Below are 18928 nucleotides of genomic sequence, written 5' to 3' on the forward strand. Positions count from 1 at the left end.
AGGTCACAGAATACCAGTATTGTCCTCCCTCACTGGGAATAATGAATCAAGTTGATTTCACTGGCTTGATTTGATGTCTTAGTTGAAGTCATTTTCTGGACTAAACATCTTTATGGTCTTTGGTGCCCTCCAGTGGTCAGAATAGTGAACTGCAACACAATTTTAAAATAAAGTTCGAGCAGCCACAGATGAAAAAACAGCATCAGTCAAGAAGTTATTGTGTTTATTGGAACTTTGTATGTTTGAGGTAAGATCACACCCCCAGCAGGTGTAGTCGAGGTAGCACTAAAACAAACTTCTTCAGTGGCAGTGATGATGTAAAAAACATTAACGGGATTTGCCAAGCGGTAAATTACAATTTTTACAACTCCAAAACTGATAGTCCAGCTCAGTTAGTTTATTTTTTTGGTTCAATAGAGCTCTTTAATCATTTATTTTTTTACCCTGACATATTTTATGCTTTATTCTATTTCTGTTTCTCCTTTTAATCCCGTTTTTTTATATAATTTTGTTCTATCTTGAAACTTTTTTAAAATTTTATTTTAATAGGCCTGACTATATTATTATTTTATTTTTCAAGAGGTTTTTATTATTTATTTATTATTATTTCATTTTCTTAACTGGGGATTGTTATCGTGTTTTATTTGTTAAAAGATCTTAATTATATTTTTCTTTCCTTGAATCTTTTCTTCCTTTTCTTTCTTTCCTTTTTCTTACATATTTGTTTTATTTGTATGTCATCTGTACGCCGCCATCACCAAAATTTGCCAAGTGGTAAATTATAATTTTTTATAACTCTATGACTAGTAGATCAGCTCAGATAGTTTTTAAAAATCCATATATTTAATTTTATTTATATAAATTTTTGTTTCATTTCATTTCCACTGAGCTCTTTTATTTTCTTTATTTTCTTTCATCCCACATATTTATTTTTTATTTTACCCCAAATCCAACATTTTATTTTATTTAATTCTACCCAAAGTATTTTTTCTTATTAATTTTTATTTTAATAGACCATTCAATATAATTGTTTCATTTTTCATTAATTATTTACTATTTTATTTTATTACCTGGGGATTTTTATTTTGTTTAATTTTCTACTGGGATATTTTTGACAAGGAAAATATTTCAGATTTAATTTTTTTAAATCTTGAATATATTTGTTTTTCCCCTTGAAATTTTTCTTCGTATTTTTTAATTATTATTTATTTTTCAGTGGGATTTAATTTTTCTTTTCTTTTTCTTTAGCCTGTATGCCGCCATTGACAGCAATGACGTCAGTGCGTCGTCGCTGGGCGGGGCGGGGCGTGTTGTTGTATCCTGGATGTGAAGGCTCTTTAATCAGTCAGTCTTGGATTAAACCTCGGATAACGCCATAATCTCCGCAAAGGATCCCTTCCCGCCGGCTGCTAGTGTTCGTTTTGTCCGTTAGCTATCTTCTATCGACATGGGAAACTGTCTAACTGTGGGGCCGAACGAAGCGTTGGTGGTCTCCGGTAGGTGTTCCCCTTCACACCGCGCTAACGGAGCCCGCTAGCTGTCATGGTGACAACAGAGGAGCTCACTATGCTAACCAGCTGATGTCAGGTGCAAACTGTTCGACCAAACCACGCTAATGTCGCCCTTGTGAACAGAAAGATAGTTAACTACCGTCTGATAACCAGATCGCTAGTGCATAAGGCAACCAAATCAACCCTAATATCGGAAATCACAGCAGTTTATAACCTGCAGTACTAGCATCTTTAGCTAACTAACCTTTGATTTGGTTGTTTTGGTCGAAACTCTTTTGTTCATCACTACAGAACTGATGCCACAGATACTTAAATAAGTCCTGTTTAATGAGCACTGCTGGTTATTAACGAGCACAGGAGGCCAACGGTGTTCCACTGAGAGGGGGCGTGTTACTGGTCCTCCATCACAACATGGCTGTAAATAATAATAATAATAGCAGTATAGAGGTCAGGAAAAGGAGCAGCAGAAAGTTCAAAGTTAGTGGAAATATATTAATTTACAATATAGGAACATCACACTTTCTGAATCCAGGCACTGGATTTGGATGAAGAAATAATAATTGAATATTGTCGTTATAGATACAGCATGAAAAGCAATGAATGGAGAGACGGATTAAATATTGTTTATTTAAATCTATGCAGACAAGACAGTATTAATAACAGCATCTTTGAGTGGTGTGTGGTAAATTTAGCACAAATATTCATGAATAATATGAATGTGAGAGGTCAGTGAGCAACTTAGAGATGCTGCCAGACAACAACCTGAGCCACACTGACTAGGGCTGAACAATTTATTGAAATATTACTGACGTTTCAAGTGCAATATCCGAACCACAGGACCTGCACTTATTTTGTGAAGGCCAAATGTCACAACACATGCTTATATATGTACCACTGTGTTGCGACGAAGATACTCTGACCTTCAAATCATGTCCTCCAAATAGATGGGAACCTATTGCATCATTTTTAATGTATTTTTTAACTAGAAAAGAGTTGTAAAAACTGTCTTTCCTACTGCAATTGTGAGCCATATAGCAATCGTATTATCTTCACAATATTCACAATATGATTTTTTGCAAATCCTCCAGCTCTAACAGACTACATCAACACCAAATGCATATTTCAAAGACACTAGTTCCTCACTTTTGCTGCATAATGTGCGCACATTGGGGCTCTTATTTCCCTTGTAGTCTTTTTAATCTGTTCGTTCTTCATTTTACATACTATCAAACATGCTACACCTAAAAATATGTATTAATAAATAGACCAATTAGTGCGGATAAGAGTTTTTTTTCTCAATTTAATTTGAAATAAGTTTTAGATCCCGGAGAAACTGAAATAATTCAACATGTCACAAGTAAAAACCATCTGAAGAGGTAAATGTTTCTGTCCCGGTTTAGTAACCTCACAGCCCCTCAGGTTTAATACCCCAAATGGTATCTACCACTCTGTAAATCATCATGCTGTTCTGTGCAATAATTCTCAGTTTATGTCTGCTTTGTTTACACATGAAATGTGCTCTGTGGTTTTATTGACTCGACCTGCTCTCGAACCAGCAGATCTGTTGAACTAAACCTTGCAGTGAACAAAGTAAAGTAAATATTGAATGAATCAGAGGGCTGCTCAGTGTTCAGTTAAGGATTGAGTTTGTGTTTCATCCATTCAGCATGTCTGGGCTCCTTTCCTGCAGTTTGATCCCAATCATGTCTGTATTCAAAGCTTTAATTCCCTGGATTCCTGAAGCCTTGTCCTAATGGAGCTGTTGTTCTCCCTCAGGTGGCTGCTGTGGCTCTGACATAAAGACCTACATCGTGGGAGGCTGGTCCTGGGCTTGGTGGCTCATCTCAGACGCCCAAAGGTGACAGCACCGTAGAAACAGTGACACCCATTTGTGTTGCCTCGAAATGGTTTTGGCGTTTCGGTCGTACCTTGACGTGTTTTAGCTCGACCAAGCGCTGCTCATTACAGATGAGTGGATTATGGAATTAAACGCCTCTTTTGGATGAAGGGATCAACGTTTTTAAAGCGACCACAGCTGAAATGGGCCTTTGGTGTTTTGGGTTCCCACAGGGAGGTGGCTGCCATTATCTGCAGGCAGTCAGAGAGTAATGAGGATGAAAGCTGCTCGACCGAAATCTGTCTCATGTTTCACGCTTTGTGTTTTTAATGTAAACCAGTTCAGACGTGTTTTTGTTTTCAGCATACATTCCCTTCCTTATTCCTCTTATCTCAGCTGTGTAGTGACAAATCTACTCTGTCTTCTTAATTGTTGCCACACAGACGCATTCCTTGAGTTATTTTTTGACAGTGGTTGTCAGAGGTCAAACATTTTATTACAGTATTTTTGTGTTTTACTGCAGTGAACTCTCCTGTCAAATGTCAGGACTGAGATCATAAAATCATGTTTTAACGTCAAGTACTTTGGTTTTATGTCGTGATGCTTTATTGCCCGTAAAATGGCAGATTAACAGAAAACGACTACGAATGGACATCGCTCTGTGTTCATTTCTAGGAAGAACGTGATGCATCAGTTTATGGTAAACTCGCATCTTGAGCTTCATGTGGAGTTTAGCCTGACACAAGTTTAGGAAACACAGCTGTGTGTGGCGTGTGTGAGGGGTCAGGAGTGCATGTTGGAGGCTCAAACCAGCACAACCTGTTTGACTGTCTTTGACCGGGTGTGTGGAGGTGAGAATCAGAGGATCAATGCCCAAAGAAGAGATTTTACTAATAGAAATTCTTGTCACAATGATGACCTCTTTAGTTCAGGAAAATCACATTTTTTTTTTTTACATCTGGTGTTTACCTTTACCACCTGTCTGCAATCAACTGCATTAGAAATAATGACATATCAGCTTATAATAGCTGTTTCTTTTATTTTTCAAGTCGTTTTTCTGGTCTTTGTCGGCTTTTATTGGCAGGACAGCAGTTAGAGAGAGATGGAGAAGTGAGGAGGAGAATGGATTGGAACCTGTGGCCGCTGTGCCGGGGACTGTAGCCTCTGTTTATGCCCATATTAGCTGCTTTTTGAAATAGAAAATATTGATCCGGTCCCGTCTTTGGTGTCATTTGAAAGCCATATTTTATGATTCCACTCCTCAAATCAAAGTAAAGAACAGATTGTGCATCACTCAGACAAACAAATTAAATCTAACTTTAATCTGAAACTGTCTTTTTTAAAAAAAAATTGCACACAAGTCTGCTTTAATGTTGATCATAGAATAACGGCAGACTTTCCCACAACTTTAACCACAGTCACGCTAACTAGTCTGTCTGAACGATACACACAATGTTCTTTACTTTGATGTAGTATCATGAAGAAAATAAACCAGTGAGATTAGAAAAAAACATGTATTTCATAAAAATCCTTTAAATAAAATCTTATTAATATGAATTATACCCACTTAATGTGAACATTTTGTTGTGCATTTTTGACATTATTACCCTGACATACTTTATTGACCATGAAAATAGTGAAATTACCACCTTCTCTGGAGTTTTAATGCGTGCAGAGATGTCTTTTTGTGTTCATCTGTGTAAAAAATCTTTACATTTATTACACTTCAGTGTCTTAAGTAATAAAAAATAACAAAAATCTGATATTTTAGGAGCAACCAGGCAGGAGTATGAAGAGAAACAATCAGACTTTCAGCACCTTGACTGCATGCCGTGTTTAACATCTACAGATAATATATGATGTAATATACTGACTAAATATGATAATATACTTGTGTTCCTGCTGCAGGTTAAGTCTGGAGATCATGACTCTGCAGCCGCGCTGTGAGGACGTGGAGACGGCAGAGGGTGTAGCCATCACCGTCACAGGTGTAGCTCAGGTGAGACGTCCGCAAATCATCTGCTCTGTGAGCCGTTACGTCATCAGTTATTAGCGGGCGTGAGATTACTGACGCACGTTTATTTACTGACACAGTATCAGAAACTGTCGACTCCAGAAAGCCAGAATCAGACGTCTTTGATCAGATAATTCCTGATCTAAATAAAACCTCGCCAAGTTTAGACTCTTTTATTCGGCTGTAGTTCAGCTGCTTTGGTTGAGACGTTTCACTTTTTAATTTAATATCGAAATGGTTTTACAGACAGAGCATGTTTATGAAGTGAAGCATCAACAGTATCATTAATGTGTTAGCAGTAAGTATTTCAAATAATACCCACTTTAATAAGAAATCTGTTTCTTAACTGATAGGAAATATGTAACACATTTAAAGATGGTAGCGGCTGACAGCAGTTCTGAAAGCTTATGGAATGACCTCCTACACAATTAGCAGCTGTTTCATCAGAGTTTTCTCTTGTTTAATCGTAAGTTAAATCCCAGATTTCCTCTGCAACATCCAGCTCATCACACATGGAAATGACATGTTGAGATGTCATCATCAGTGTTTAACTGTTGACACTGATCGTTAATATTTCTATAGCAGTGTTTTAAGAACATGCCACAGACCAGGTGAAGTATTCTACTCCTGGATGTTGAGACTTTTGGTCCGTCAGCAGATGAACCGAACTCGTTCTGTTGTTGTTCCTCCTTCAGGTCAAAGTCATGACTGAGCAGGACTTACTGGCTGTCGCTTGCGAGCAGTTTCTCGGTAAAACAGTGATGGAGATCAAAGCCGTGCTTCTGCAGACTTTGGAGGGACATCTGCGCTCCATTCTAGGTACAAACAACAAACACCAACCACAGCTGGCAGGGATTATCCTTTTGAATCAATCTGCTGATTTCTTTTTCTTGTTCTATCTTTTATTCTTAGCTAGTGAATTCAGGGTTACGTTTTGAGTGTCAATACAGTCAATAAGGGTTATATTGATGTAAAGCAAATAAAAATACTCCAAGAAACTGCACTACAGTATGTAACAATGTCAGAATATGTCCTGGTGGACTTGTCTTTAAGGGGTAAGGACTGTACACTTCACTAAACAATGAAGTCGACCCGGGTGCTGTTGTTTTAAATGCACCAAAGAAATCTTGATCAGAATTAAACTCCACGACACAGACGGTAAAAACAAAGCTAGTTTGTGGAGATGAAATGTGGCGTTCATGAACTGTTTGCAGGTACTTTGACCGTGGAGCAGATCTATCGGGACAGGGACCAGTTTGCTAAGCTGGTGAGGGACGTAGCGGCTCCAGATGTGGGCAGGATGGGCATCGAGATCCTGAGTTTCACTATCAAGGTGGGTGGAAAGTACCAACAAGAACACCTGATTCCATTCAGCGCCGGCTTATGATAATAATAATAAAAAGCTGACCGGTTTGGTGATTCACTGCTTAATAACGTGAAATACTCAGCTAATGGCCAGCTGGATACTTACTGCTTAAATAATGGAAAAATAGCCAAAAAAAAAGTTTTAAAAGGGGAAAAAGAAAACAGCTGATGTATGCTGAATATGAATATATCTCGAACAGGCAATTAAAGTCTGTTTTAAACCCTTTAAGCTTCAGTGTACCGCCGGCGGTACACCTACTAATTTGCATAGGAATTTCAAGAATGTCCGACGGGTGCAAACGCGATTACACAAACACTATACACCGATGGAAAGCTTAGATTCTCATGAATCCGCCGTATAAACCACTTTCAGATGCGATTACCACAGCGGGTGAGAAAAACACATTTGTCCGACAAAAACAAATATTCATCCATCCGTTCTCTATACACGGCTTCAAAGCACACAGCGCGACTCACATTTCCGGGTTTATTATTACACACAAAAAAAAGATTCCACAAAAAACGGCCATAATCCAACCTTTTACATCAGATGACACAAGCCAGTAAACTATTTTGTCCAAAACATGTCCTGAAGTCGGTATAAAATCCCCGAATCGGTCGTTTTCAAGGAAATGCACCTCCCGATGTGCGTCCAATATTCCCCATATTTTTCGTAATTTTTTTTATTTAAAAATAGAATATTAGCGATTTTTTGTACTGAAAACGGCTGGAATTGACTGAAGCTTAAAGGGTTAAGCACAGGATGCAAAAAACAACCGTTAATATTTTCATTTTTTTAATGTCTGCAGTACTAGTGAGAGAAACACTACAGCTGCAGTAAATCTGTTGTCCTCTTCAGTTCCACTTAATATAAAACTAATAAAAAAAATACCTAAAAGGCCGACTGTAGCTGCACGTGTTTGCCGTCTATTTATTCAGTGTGATTCATTAATTGCCGTTCAGCAGCTTACATTTAGACACTGCTGTGGAGCTCAGTCAAACATCAGTGAGCAGCCTCACTGCTTTTCTTTCAGTCTGCAAGGAGTTCTTCATTTTAAACTGATCAGGTGACAGAGGCTTCATTAAATGTGCTTCTTATGCAGTGATCTCTGCCGGTTTTCACCACTCTGATAACTGACCGTCAGCAGAGCTCACTGCTGTTGATAAGAACTAATAGAAGTCTCTTTAATTAGATGTTTTCTGTCAGATAAGATAAGATTTGACCTTTATTAATCCCACAGAGAGGAATTTGAATTGATGTCAAGTTCAGTCACACATCTTCCTGGATCAAAGCATCACAATCATTCTGTCTCCTCTTTAGATGTTGTTCATCTAAGGTTGTGTTGTTTATATTGACCGTAGCTGTCAGTGCAGTCATCACTTTCAGTTATTGATGCATTTGCTCGCCCACAGCTCAGTGCAGGTGCAGGAATCAATAAGCTGCTGCCACACGCACTTACAAGATGTCTGTTGTCGAAACCACACTGGACAAATTTGCTCTGTAAGTGATGAGAGAAATGGGATAGGGCCAGAACAAACAGATTTACAAATGGTTTAATATGCAAGAGCCATGATTGCTCTAAACTAAGGGTGTCAAACGTACGGCACGTGGGCCAAAACCGGGCCGCCAGAGGGTCCAATCCAGCCCTATGTAAAAATTACTGAAGATGTGAACTGCAAATTGTATACTTATATATTCAGTTTAAAGATGTACTTTAGTTGTTTTATAGAATTTCTGTATTTAGCAGCAACATCTACAACAAGGCACTCTGTCAAGGCAGCTTATAAACTATTCTCCCTCTAGGTTTAGGGCTATGCCTAAAGAGCAGTTTTGGGAACTCGTGTAGAACGAGTGCTCCCTAAAGTCAGGCTACTAAAGCCCCTTGAATTCAGCTACTAAACATATTATTTCCCTAGAAAACTCGAAATATGAGTAGGAACACAAGAAGTAAAACGATGACGGACAAGCCAGCAGCAACAGAGCTCAAAGGAATCGACTCAAGTACGTGTGATGCTAAAGCTAACCTGGCTAGCATAAGTGAGCATACAGAGTCCTCCCATCTAAGCTTAAAAGATATAAGCGACCAGATAAGTGGCCTTCGAACCCAGCTCCACTACGACCTGTCCTCGTTCAAAGAAGAATTCAAGAGAGATATGAAAGAGGAGCTGACGGAGTTTAGACAAGAGGTTAACCAGCAGCGAGCTACCACAAAGCTAACGCTACAAGAACATGACAGTAAGCTCGAGGAGGTCGCATCAAGCATTGACGTTTTGGAAAGATGGTCAGCTGCTGCCAATGAAGTACTTCTAGATACACTTAAAGGACAAAGACTATTGAATGAGAAAGCTAACGATGGGGAATTGCCAACTTGTTTTGATCATAAAGTAAAATACTGTATTGTTTAGTAGCTCTAGATGCCTGTGACTAAATCTTTTGTGCTTTTGTAGACGGTTTCTTAATGTGAACATTCCCAGAATTGTAAATTTTTTGCACTAAAACAAAGGGAAACATTAGGATTTGTCTTTATTTATAGGTTATTATGCTGTGATTTTACTGGTTGGGCTGCTACACCTCTGCTCTGAACATTATGAACCGTCAACACAAAATATGAGCGGAACAACAATCTTCCATGGGAAATAACTGATGATTATTTATGCGATTTTATATTTTTGTATTCTTTCTATTTTATTCTAGTTTTCAAATTCTTCATTCCAGTCTTTTAACGCTTTTTTTCCTGACACCTACGGTAGGATTGCAGCGTTAATTTCGTTGTACAATGACAAGAAAGACATTCTGTTCTATTCTGTTCTGTTCTATAATGAGAAAACCTCCTCACTACAAATCAAATGAAACTCCTCAGACAAACTGAAGGGTTCTATTGCATCAGGTTTTCTATATTCAGTTATATTTTCACTTCAGTGACTGGGAAACATTTGCATTTTCCTCACACCAAAGTTAGATTTTGGGACATGAAATCAACCTAATGTCTCACAGCTTCCTGAACCATCTGTCGGTTTGTCTGTTCACAGGATGTGTACGATAAACTGGACTACTTGAGCTCTCTCGGGAAGACCCAGATCGCAGCCGTCCAGAGGGACGCGGACATCGGGGTGGCTGAGGCAGAGAGGGATGCTGGGATACGGGTGAGAAGCCTCCAGCAGGACAGTTTGAAGCGGCTCCTGTTGATCACGACCGCACGCCGCTCACAGCTCTGCTTCTTCTTTGTCGTCTCCTAGGAAGCAGAATGTAAGAAGGAGATGATGGATGTCAAATTCCAGGCCGACACCAAGATGGCCGACTCCAAACGAGAGCTGGAGCTGCAGAAAGCTTCGTTCAACCAAGAAATCAACACTAAGGTGAACATGACACGTTTCATTTTGCACTTATGCAGCCAGCTAGATGTTTTATTGTTTACGGGCAGCAGCCCAACAGTTGGCCGGTTACTATAAACTCATACTGTTCAGTTAAACATCATCCAGACCCCTGATAGCCATTAAAAACCACATGGAATCTGATCATTTTACTCAATTAGAACATCTTGATGAGTCAATCAAGAGCTAAAACGAGCACATGGCTCATTCCAGAACTGGAGGACGTTTAGGCTTCAGTTACAGTTTTCTGCTCCATATTCATCAATAATAGGTAATAAACCATCAAAGGCTTGATCGCTTCAGTGGTTCCATTTTTATTCCATGTTTTATTTGTTGTTTGCTAACCCTGCTCTAATCACAGTAACAGGGTTGCTAATCCATGCTAACGTTAGCTTTTTCTCAGCAGTAGAAGCTAGATATTTAGCTAGCTGTTACTGCTGACCAAGAGGACAAACTGACTGATGGAAAACAGTCCAAAGAGTGAGTCTGATCCTGATAATATGAGGTAGAGAGAGACATTCATTTCAATGTTATGAAAATATGGAAAAATAGAACAGAGGACATAGCTTTGCTCCACACATTCTGTAAGAAAACTGTTTGATGATGTTACTTCCAGCGTTTCATGTGATTCACTGTTTTCTTCTTCTTCTACCAGAACGGGGTTGTTGTGGGACACACGCTCCATGTATAATAATTATTATTTAAAATATTATGTTGATGTTACGTCCCCAGAGACCAGGGATGAGGAGAGTAACACATACACAGAAAACTGGGTGAAGAGGCAGGAAAACTGATCGTGTAGCGGAAAATTATTTATTCACAAAAGAAGAAAGGAAACCAAAGTCCGACACAAAGCAAGCTGCTTTATCATGAATCCAATCTCACGATATCAAAGTCCTTTAAGCACAACACTAATTAGGTTAGGCAGAACACAAGTCACCAGCAGCTGGTCTGGCCCACAGGCAACGCTTGGCTATAAACACTCCATGATCGTAAAGGAGCCACTCGTGCTGGGCATAGTCTGAAAAAACAAAAGCAAAAGTACAACCTACCTTACCTGCACGTAACTTAGAATATAACAGTTGGTTAAAAATGTTTCCACAATTATAAGAGAAAAAAATAATACCAAAAAAGGAGATTTACATTTCATTTGAACTGTTTTATTTGAGATTCAGTTTGGTCATCAGAGGGGCAGAAAAATGTCATTTTAGGGGGAACTCCAGATTTATTGGCATTTTAAAAAATATTTTCAAACATTCTTTTCTCCTATTTTTTTTAGATTTGGTCTCAGGACAAGAACATTTACACAACAGCTGCATGTTTTAGTATTTTGTACATGGATTATTAGAAATTTTATGGATGTGACGTAAAAAATGTCCTCCAATTCTGTAATGACCCACATTCAAAAGATATGGAACAAGGGAACAGAATTCTTACTGATAGCCACTGTGTCTCAACTGTAATACCTGATTAACATCTGGTTAGAATCTGTGTTACTTTAAAACACTTTATAGTGAAATCAGTGAAGGAAAATTACAGCAAATTTAAAGATGTACTTTAGTTGTTTTATAGAATTTCTGTATTTAGCAGCAACATCTACAACAAGGCACTGTCTAGGCAGCTTATTAACTATTCTCCCTCTAAGTTTAGGGCTATTTTTTGTCATTATTTAGTTTTGTTAGTCTAATCTACAGAGCTCAATGGATACACAGCATTTGCATGTGCTTCAGAAATGTGACGGTCTGTGCGCTGATGTTTCCAGAAAGCAGAGGCTCAGCTGGCCTACGAGCTGCAGGCAGCCAAGGAGCAGCAGAAGATCCGACTGGAGGAGATCGAGATCCAGGTGGTGCAGAGGAAGAAGGAGATCACCATCGAGGAGAAGGAGATCGACCGGATGGACAAAGAGCTCATCGCCATCGTGAAGAGGCCCGCTGAGGCCGAGGCCTACAAAATGCAGCAGCTGGCCGAGGGACACAAGTGAGTGAGAACGGCTCATTTCAAGCAGAATTCAGTCAGATCTATCGGCTTTTTCAGCTTCTTCTTTGGGGGAACTAACAGACACAGACCCCTATACTCCCCTCTCTCCATTCTTTTGGTCTGTGGTTGACTTTTTGGAATAATAAGAAGCTTGTAGCCGGCATGCCTGATTTTGTGAGAGCTAGAAATGTGAGTAGGTGGAGCAGGAAAGTCGGTTGTTGAAACACTGGCTGAGTCAGATTTTGCATCTCTTCGGAGGCGTTTAATTGTCCTGATCAGTACAGGGAGAGAGGTGAGTTCAGGCAAAATGATTCCAAAGTGTTCTGCAGCAACGTAAAACACACGGAAAAAGAAAAGCACTCAGACAGCGCAGCGCTCCACCAAGGCTGCTCATTCTCCCTTAGGATACTGTCAGAAATGCCGCAGTTTTTTTTTTTTTTTAGAAATGCAGCGTTTGTTTATTAGTTACTGATGATCAGAACTCACAGCAACATAGAATGTGTCCATTTAATACAGATATACCCACAAACAAAATGACCTTACACTGAGCGCAGGTGTGTGTTATGGATGTGTACGTGATGTACGGATACCGAATCATGTGACCTAAATATGTAGTGGGAGGCAGGACTCAGAAACACCCCCACAATTTAATCAGTTGTTCCTTGTATAATTTCTGACAGAAAAGTCCTGATAAGTCCTCAGCGGTGGATTTGTAGTAGGATCGTAATCATATTATCGTCACCAGGCAGCTGATGTAGTGTTCACTTGTTGTCATGGTTACAGTGACACCGTGCCGCTATCTCGCAATGATACAGAAATCTTTAACAAATCCGTGGATCCAGACTATAAGCTGCATCACTGACAAAATCTAATCTCTTGGTCCTTCTGTCATTTCTGACCTTCCCTGAAAATTTTATCCAAATCCGTTGGTCTGTTTTTGAGTGATGGTGCTAACAGACAGACAGACAGACAGACAGACAGACAGACAGACAGACAGACAGACAGACAGACAGACAGACAGAGCAATGCCGATGGAGTAACAAGGGAAACAATAGCTGCTGTGTCTGAACTGTAACACCTGAGAAAAGCAGGTTAGAATCTGTGTGACTTAAAAACACTTTATAGTGAAAGCAGTGAAGGAAAATTACAGCAAATTTAAAGATGCTTTTTAGTTAATTTATGGAATTTCTGTATTTAGCAGCAACTAAGCACTCAGTACAGGCAGCTTTTAAATTCTTGTCACTCTAAGTGTAAGTGATTACTTATTTTGTTAGTCTAATCTACGAGCTCAGTACATACACAGCAGCACCGTCACTGTGTTTCCTGTACAGATTTATTGTCTGAAGTACAAACTACGAAGGTGGATCATGTATTTATATGAGCTTCCCCAAAGGCTTTAATGAGGTCTAATCTATCTGTCATCTCTCCAGCCTGCTGTTTCCACATGCTGTGGTCATTAATGAACTTTTATTATTTCTTCCTCTCAGGTTGAAGACGGTGTTGATTGCTCAGGCTGAGGCGGAGAAGATCAGGAAGATCGGTGAGGCGGAGGCTTCTTCCATCGAAGCCGTGGGGAAGGCGGAGGCTGAGAAGATGAGGCTGAAGGCGGAGGCTTACCAGCAGTACGGAGATGCGGCTAAGACTGCTCTGGTCCTGGAGGCTCTGCCAAAGGTAACGGACAGATACTGGTGATGCTCATCCAGCTGATTTATTCACAGGAAGCTTCAGTTCGAGTCGACTTGTGTTTTCAAGCATAACATTCAACACAGCATGCAGTAACATGCTTGCTAAAAGGTATTTTAGTTTTGTTTTCACGTGAATTAAAACAGGAATTTATCATGACTGCAGCTGTTAGTTGAGAACATTGGTACTACTCTTATATTTGTCTCATATTTATCTGTATTGTTTGTTAATTTTGCAAAAAGTCTGGAAAACACTTTCCTGACTGGGTCTAAATGTAATAAATCTGCCTTTATGGATCTAAATTTATGATTTATACTGTTTGTTTAATCCCTCATGAGTACCAAAAAATCTCTATAATCTCATTAACAAAATCAAAACATGTCTACATTCTGCAGGTATTTTTCTTTCCTGTAGTGTAATGAGTCACATGATTACATAATATGAAAGATTCAGATTATTTCTAACTCTTCGCCGTGTGTTCGCAGATCGCTGGTAAAGTGGCAGCACCTTTATCCAGAACCAATGAGATCGTCATTCTGAGCGGGGAGCAGAACCGAGTGACCGGAGAGGTGAACCGCCTGCTGGCTGAACTTCCTGTCTCTGTCAACGCTCTCACTGGAGTGGATTTGACGAAGGTAATCTTCTTCATAACATTCATTTATAAGAGTCTAAATGTAGTATTTGGGTTACTAAGCGTCATATGAATAAAAAAAATAAAGTATTTTTTGATGTGATTTTCAATTCATGCTTTTGGACGAGGTTGGGAGACATCTGACTGAGATATCGTGTCTTTTAGTTCCACGTTAACTTGTTTTCTGTCAGACATTTGATTAAGACAAGTTGACTCGAGGCTCCAGTGGTTCGGGTGCTTACCACATGCGCACAAAGCAGTTAATCAATTCTACACATAATTAATTGCAATCAGCAAACGGTGAAGGCTACAGTTTGGGATGTACAATAAACAGTCAATGGTTTTTTAAATTCATAGCATCCTTATTATGCTCCAACACATTTCAATTTTTTACAGTGACTACAATAACCAAAAATATTCTTTGAGATTTTATTATTATTATTATTATTTTTATTTTTAATTTGATTAAGACTCTCTCTAAGCAAAGTTCTGAACCACAAAGTGAGATTAGTGGGTTAGCGAAGTACATTGAGCCTAAAGTCAGAATTTTTAGGATCACAAAGGATGCTCTCTTTTGATCTCCATGGTAACTGATGATGTGGAGCTAGATCTCCATGGTAACCGATGATGTGGCGCTAGATCTCCATGGTAACCGATGATGTGGCGCTAGATCTCCATGGTAACTGATGCTGTGGCGCTAGATCTCCATGGTAACTGATGCTGTGGAGCTAGATCTCCATGGTAACTGATGTTGTGGAGCTAGATCTCAATGGTAACCGATGCTGTGGCGTTAGAGCTCCATGGTAACTGATGCTGTGGAGCTAGATCTCAATGGTAACCGATGCTGTGGAGCTAGATCTCCATGGTAACCGATGTTTTGGAGCTAGATCTCCATGGTAACTGATGTTGTGGAGCAGATTGTGTTCAGAGTTTCGGATTTAAATGCTCTCTAGGAAGCGTCATCCTTCAATTAAATTGTTTTGTGACAATTATTTATGAGCGATACAGATTCTCAGCGGACGGAAAATGTTTTATCTGTAACCCTGTTGAGTTATGCGTTAATAAAACCGCTGAATGAGGCGTGTAGTTATGGTATCGTATCACACACTGGGTGCATCACGTTGCCATGGGAACTGACATAATTCATTGATGATGCAGAAATCGTGTGAATATGTTTTTTATGTTTGGTCAGTAACATTAATTTCACTTTGATTTGTCCACAAATTAAAGTGATTTCCTTCATTATGGGACAATGTGAGGCTGCTCTTTAAATGTAATGTAAAAACAGTGAAATGTCTCTTTAAGTGGGACCTCGATAATCTGTGGTCGTCTGTGTCGTGCTGGATTTTGACTTTTTGTTTGAGTATAAAAGAAGCTGAAACCAGCCGTTTATCTGTCTGGAAAACCAGTGAAAGTGAAAAATGTGGGTCATGGAGGCGCTCCATCTTATTTCTGAGTTTCAGTGCCAGGCTGAATAATCTGTCCTTTCTCCAACAGCTCCCTTTGCTGCAGAAGATTTCCAGTTCTTAAGCCTGAAAACCGAAGACTCCACATGACTCCAGTCTCTGTTGTATGCACTCTCATAGACTGCCTTTAATACACTTGAAGATTTTTGTTGTTTTATACGTATACTCTGTATATGAAGTGAATTTTGGAAACCTCTGGTGCCTTACTTTATACAGGACCAGAATATCTGCATGCACTGCTGCTCATTTGATGTTTTTTTTTGTTTGTTCATGGGAATAATTTGTGTTTTAATTTATTTCTTGTATTTATTGGCTTGTTTGTATGAAATATCAGTGAGGAGGAGACTTGTGATTTACGACCTGCTGATTCTCACCCAGGTTCTATTTGTTTATACTCTTACATTCTGTGGTTGCTTTACACTGGAGCTCTGCTTTTTCATACAAGAATGCAGTTGTCACTTTTTGCACTGTGTTGCAGGCCTTTTAAGTTAATTACCTCTTAATTGTTAGACACATCAGAATCCTTTCTCTGTGCGGTACGTGTCGTATTTTTACCAATCAAACATCGCTTTACGTCTCTGTAGTTGATTTTCTGTGAAACAAAGGTGCTCTAAATTGTGAAAGAAGCCCCTGTCATTGTGCAAATCTCAACCTTAAACTTTTCGTACTCTTTTTTTTTTTGTCGTCCCCGCTAAAAAGAGTTTCTATCCTCCACAAACTGCTGATATCAAGCATGAAGCATTTTTATTTTTGTTTATACACTAACAGGAAAACGGGTAGCAAAATTCTGATCTCGTGCTGATGTGGTTAGCTTGTAATGTGGTCCTTTAATATATTTAGTGTGGATTTTAATGTGAAATATTCATAGTTTGGGCCTTTATTAAGAGTGGGGAAAAAATGGGTTGTGTTTTAAAAAAAGAGAAAAAAAATCACAAGAAATTGTAAAAAAATGACTGGCTTAGAGCTGTAAGAAATATGTTTATACTGTGGAAAACGATTAATGTGAATAGATTTAGTAGATTTTGAAAATGAAGGGTCAAACAGCGATGCCAAATAGAATAGACGGTGTGTTGATTTTTGCCGTATCAGAAGGAAGAACTGAGGTTACCTGCATCTGAACCACTGTTTAATTTAACACTACGATGACCTGTAGACACTAAGCCATGTTCAACAGTGTGTCAGCAAACCAAACTTTTTAGGGAAACACACTTTCAGTTCCATGTTTGTATATATCTGCACTGATTACTTTTATTAACTGTGACATCAGATATACGGTGATGTTTTAGGAGAATAACTTATACAGTAATGTTATATCTATTTTAAACAGTGATATTGCTGTTTGTAATTGTCACAAGGCTTTGTAGCTTCGGGGTCAAATCTAGCGCTGCGGGATGCAGAATCCGTCCGAAAGGAACCGTAGATTATCGAGTTGAGCAGGTTGAACTCCGCCATGAGATATATTTCCATCCACTTCCATAAAACCGTCCTCTCAATACTGTACAGAGCTGCACTCACCCGCTACACATCTGGACTGACAGTGAGGAAACTCTTTGCTAGTTTGACTGAACAAACAGTCACTCTGAATTTACTGACAGGATTTACAGACAACTGTTATTAGAATTGCTGTTAATGTTTGTTTCTGCGTGTCGATCACTCGTCCTCATTCTCTGTACACCGTTCGTCTCTAATGGCTATGAGTTCCTGTGTGCTCTTGCTGCATGTCATCCATCTGTATGCAGAATAATCTGCTCACTCTGAACTAACGGTCATTCTAATAAATCAAATTGCCATAATTTATGCTCTCTTTTTTTCCCCCATGTCTTATCCTGCAAATTAGTGATCATGAATTACTGTCACGTCCATAAATATTTGGAGACAGTTTTCAGTGTTTTGATTCCATACATGACAACAGTGGATTTTATTTTATTTTTTCTGGTGTCGATTTAACATAAAACGATCAAGATGTGCTTTAAGTGCAGACTTTCAGCTTTAACCCTCGTGTCGTCCTGCAGGTCAAAATTGATCAGTTTTTTCAGTTTAAAAATGTGAAAAAAAATACATTTTCACAGTGAAACTTCTGATGTCCACATTTTTGGGAAGTTTTTGAACATTTTTTGATGGAAAAAAAGAAAGTTTCTTAAGAACATTCACAAAAAATCAACCAAAATCCAGTGAATTTCACTGGATTTTGGTTGATTTTTTTTGGTGAATGTTCTTAAAGAAAATATTACAAGTTTCACTTATATATATGGAATCATTTTAGATATTTTTAGTATTTTTTAGACAATTTTTAAACATTTTTTGAAAATATTTACAAAAATTTTCTTGCCAAATTTGGGGGATTTTTTTTAAAATAAAACTTTTAAGGGAAAGTTTTAAGGAGTTATTGGAATTGGAATTTTCTTCCTAGAGGTTTTGCTAATTTTCTGAAAGTTTGGGAATTTTTTAGCTGAATTTTTGGATTTTTTTTGGACAAGAAAACAGTATTTTTTGGTGCCCGTAAATGAGGACAACAGGAGGGTTAATTATTTGCTATTTTTTAATCCTTAATATACATAGATTTAAATACAAACAATAACAAACATGTAAAAATGCAGATTTTTACACAGGTATTGTACAATTTGTCTTTTAACAGTCAAGGTGTAAATATATAATTTTCCCTGTGATCTTAACTGTAATTTAACATCTTTTTTAATATCTTGCTGAAGGCAGGACACCAGTTGCAGTTGTCTCTATAAAGTACTGAAGTTTATCATGTGGTGGAGAAACCTAAGATATGATTATTTTGCCTCTGCTTCCGATATCCAGCGTCTATCGGGTGTAGAAAAGTCATTTAAGAAATGCAGCTTGTTTGTAAACTAAGACGAGGCACTACAGGCAAAAACATTGTTTTAGTACGTTGGTCATAAGACGCTTCCAATCTTTAAGGTTAGTCTCACTTAGAACATTCAGAATTGGAGACTTCCAGGTTCTTGAAGTACATAGAGGTGGGTCCAGATTTATCATTTTTAATGCACTTTTTCCATCATTTCTGAGTCTCAGAACTTCACCAGTACAGCAGATAGGCACATG

At 38.6% G+C, this 18928-nt stretch overlaps 1 protein-coding gene across 1 annotated transcript; it reads left to right on the top strand.

Moving 5' to 3' along the window:
- Nucleotides 1–1287: 1287 nt before the first annotated feature.
- LOC110969229 (flotillin-2-like) lies at nucleotides 1288–17649 on the top strand. The gene is made up of 11 exons (XM_051957576.1): nucleotides 1288–1496; nucleotides 3288–3369; nucleotides 5257–5347; nucleotides 6058–6181; nucleotides 6577–6695; nucleotides 9758–9871; nucleotides 9965–10084; nucleotides 11862–12076; nucleotides 13564–13747; nucleotides 14245–14394; nucleotides 15888–17649. Exons 1-11 carry the CDS (start codon nucleotides 1448–1450, stop codon nucleotides 15918–15920), a joined length of 1281 nt encoding a protein of 426 aa, XP_051813536.1. The 5' UTR covers nucleotides 1288–1447; the 3' UTR covers nucleotides 15921–17649.
- Nucleotides 17650–18928: the final 1279 nt, after the last annotated feature.

The sequence above is a fragment of the Acanthochromis polyacanthus genome, chromosome 13 (assembly GCF_021347895.1).
Source record: "Acanthochromis polyacanthus isolate Apoly-LR-REF ecotype Palm Island chromosome 13, KAUST_Apoly_ChrSc, whole genome shotgun sequence".
In the NCBI taxonomy this organism is placed as follows: domain Eukaryota; kingdom Metazoa; phylum Chordata; class Actinopteri; family Pomacentridae; genus Acanthochromis; species Acanthochromis polyacanthus.

Bases quoted from the DNA above. Each gene is read 5' to 3' on its own strand.
- LOC110969229 (XM_051957576.1), top strand. From the start codon at position 1,448: ATGGGAAACTGTCTAACTGTGGGGCCGAACGAAGCGTTGGTGGTCTCC. The intron at 6,696-9,757 runs GTGGGTGGAAAG...GTCTGTTCACAG, and splicing joins TCCTGAGTTTCACTATCAAG to GATGTGTACGATAAACTGGA. The intron at 12,077-13,563 runs GTGAGTGAGAAC...TCTTCCTCTCAG, and splicing joins CAGCTGGCCGAGGGACACAA to GTTGAAGACGGTGTTGATTG.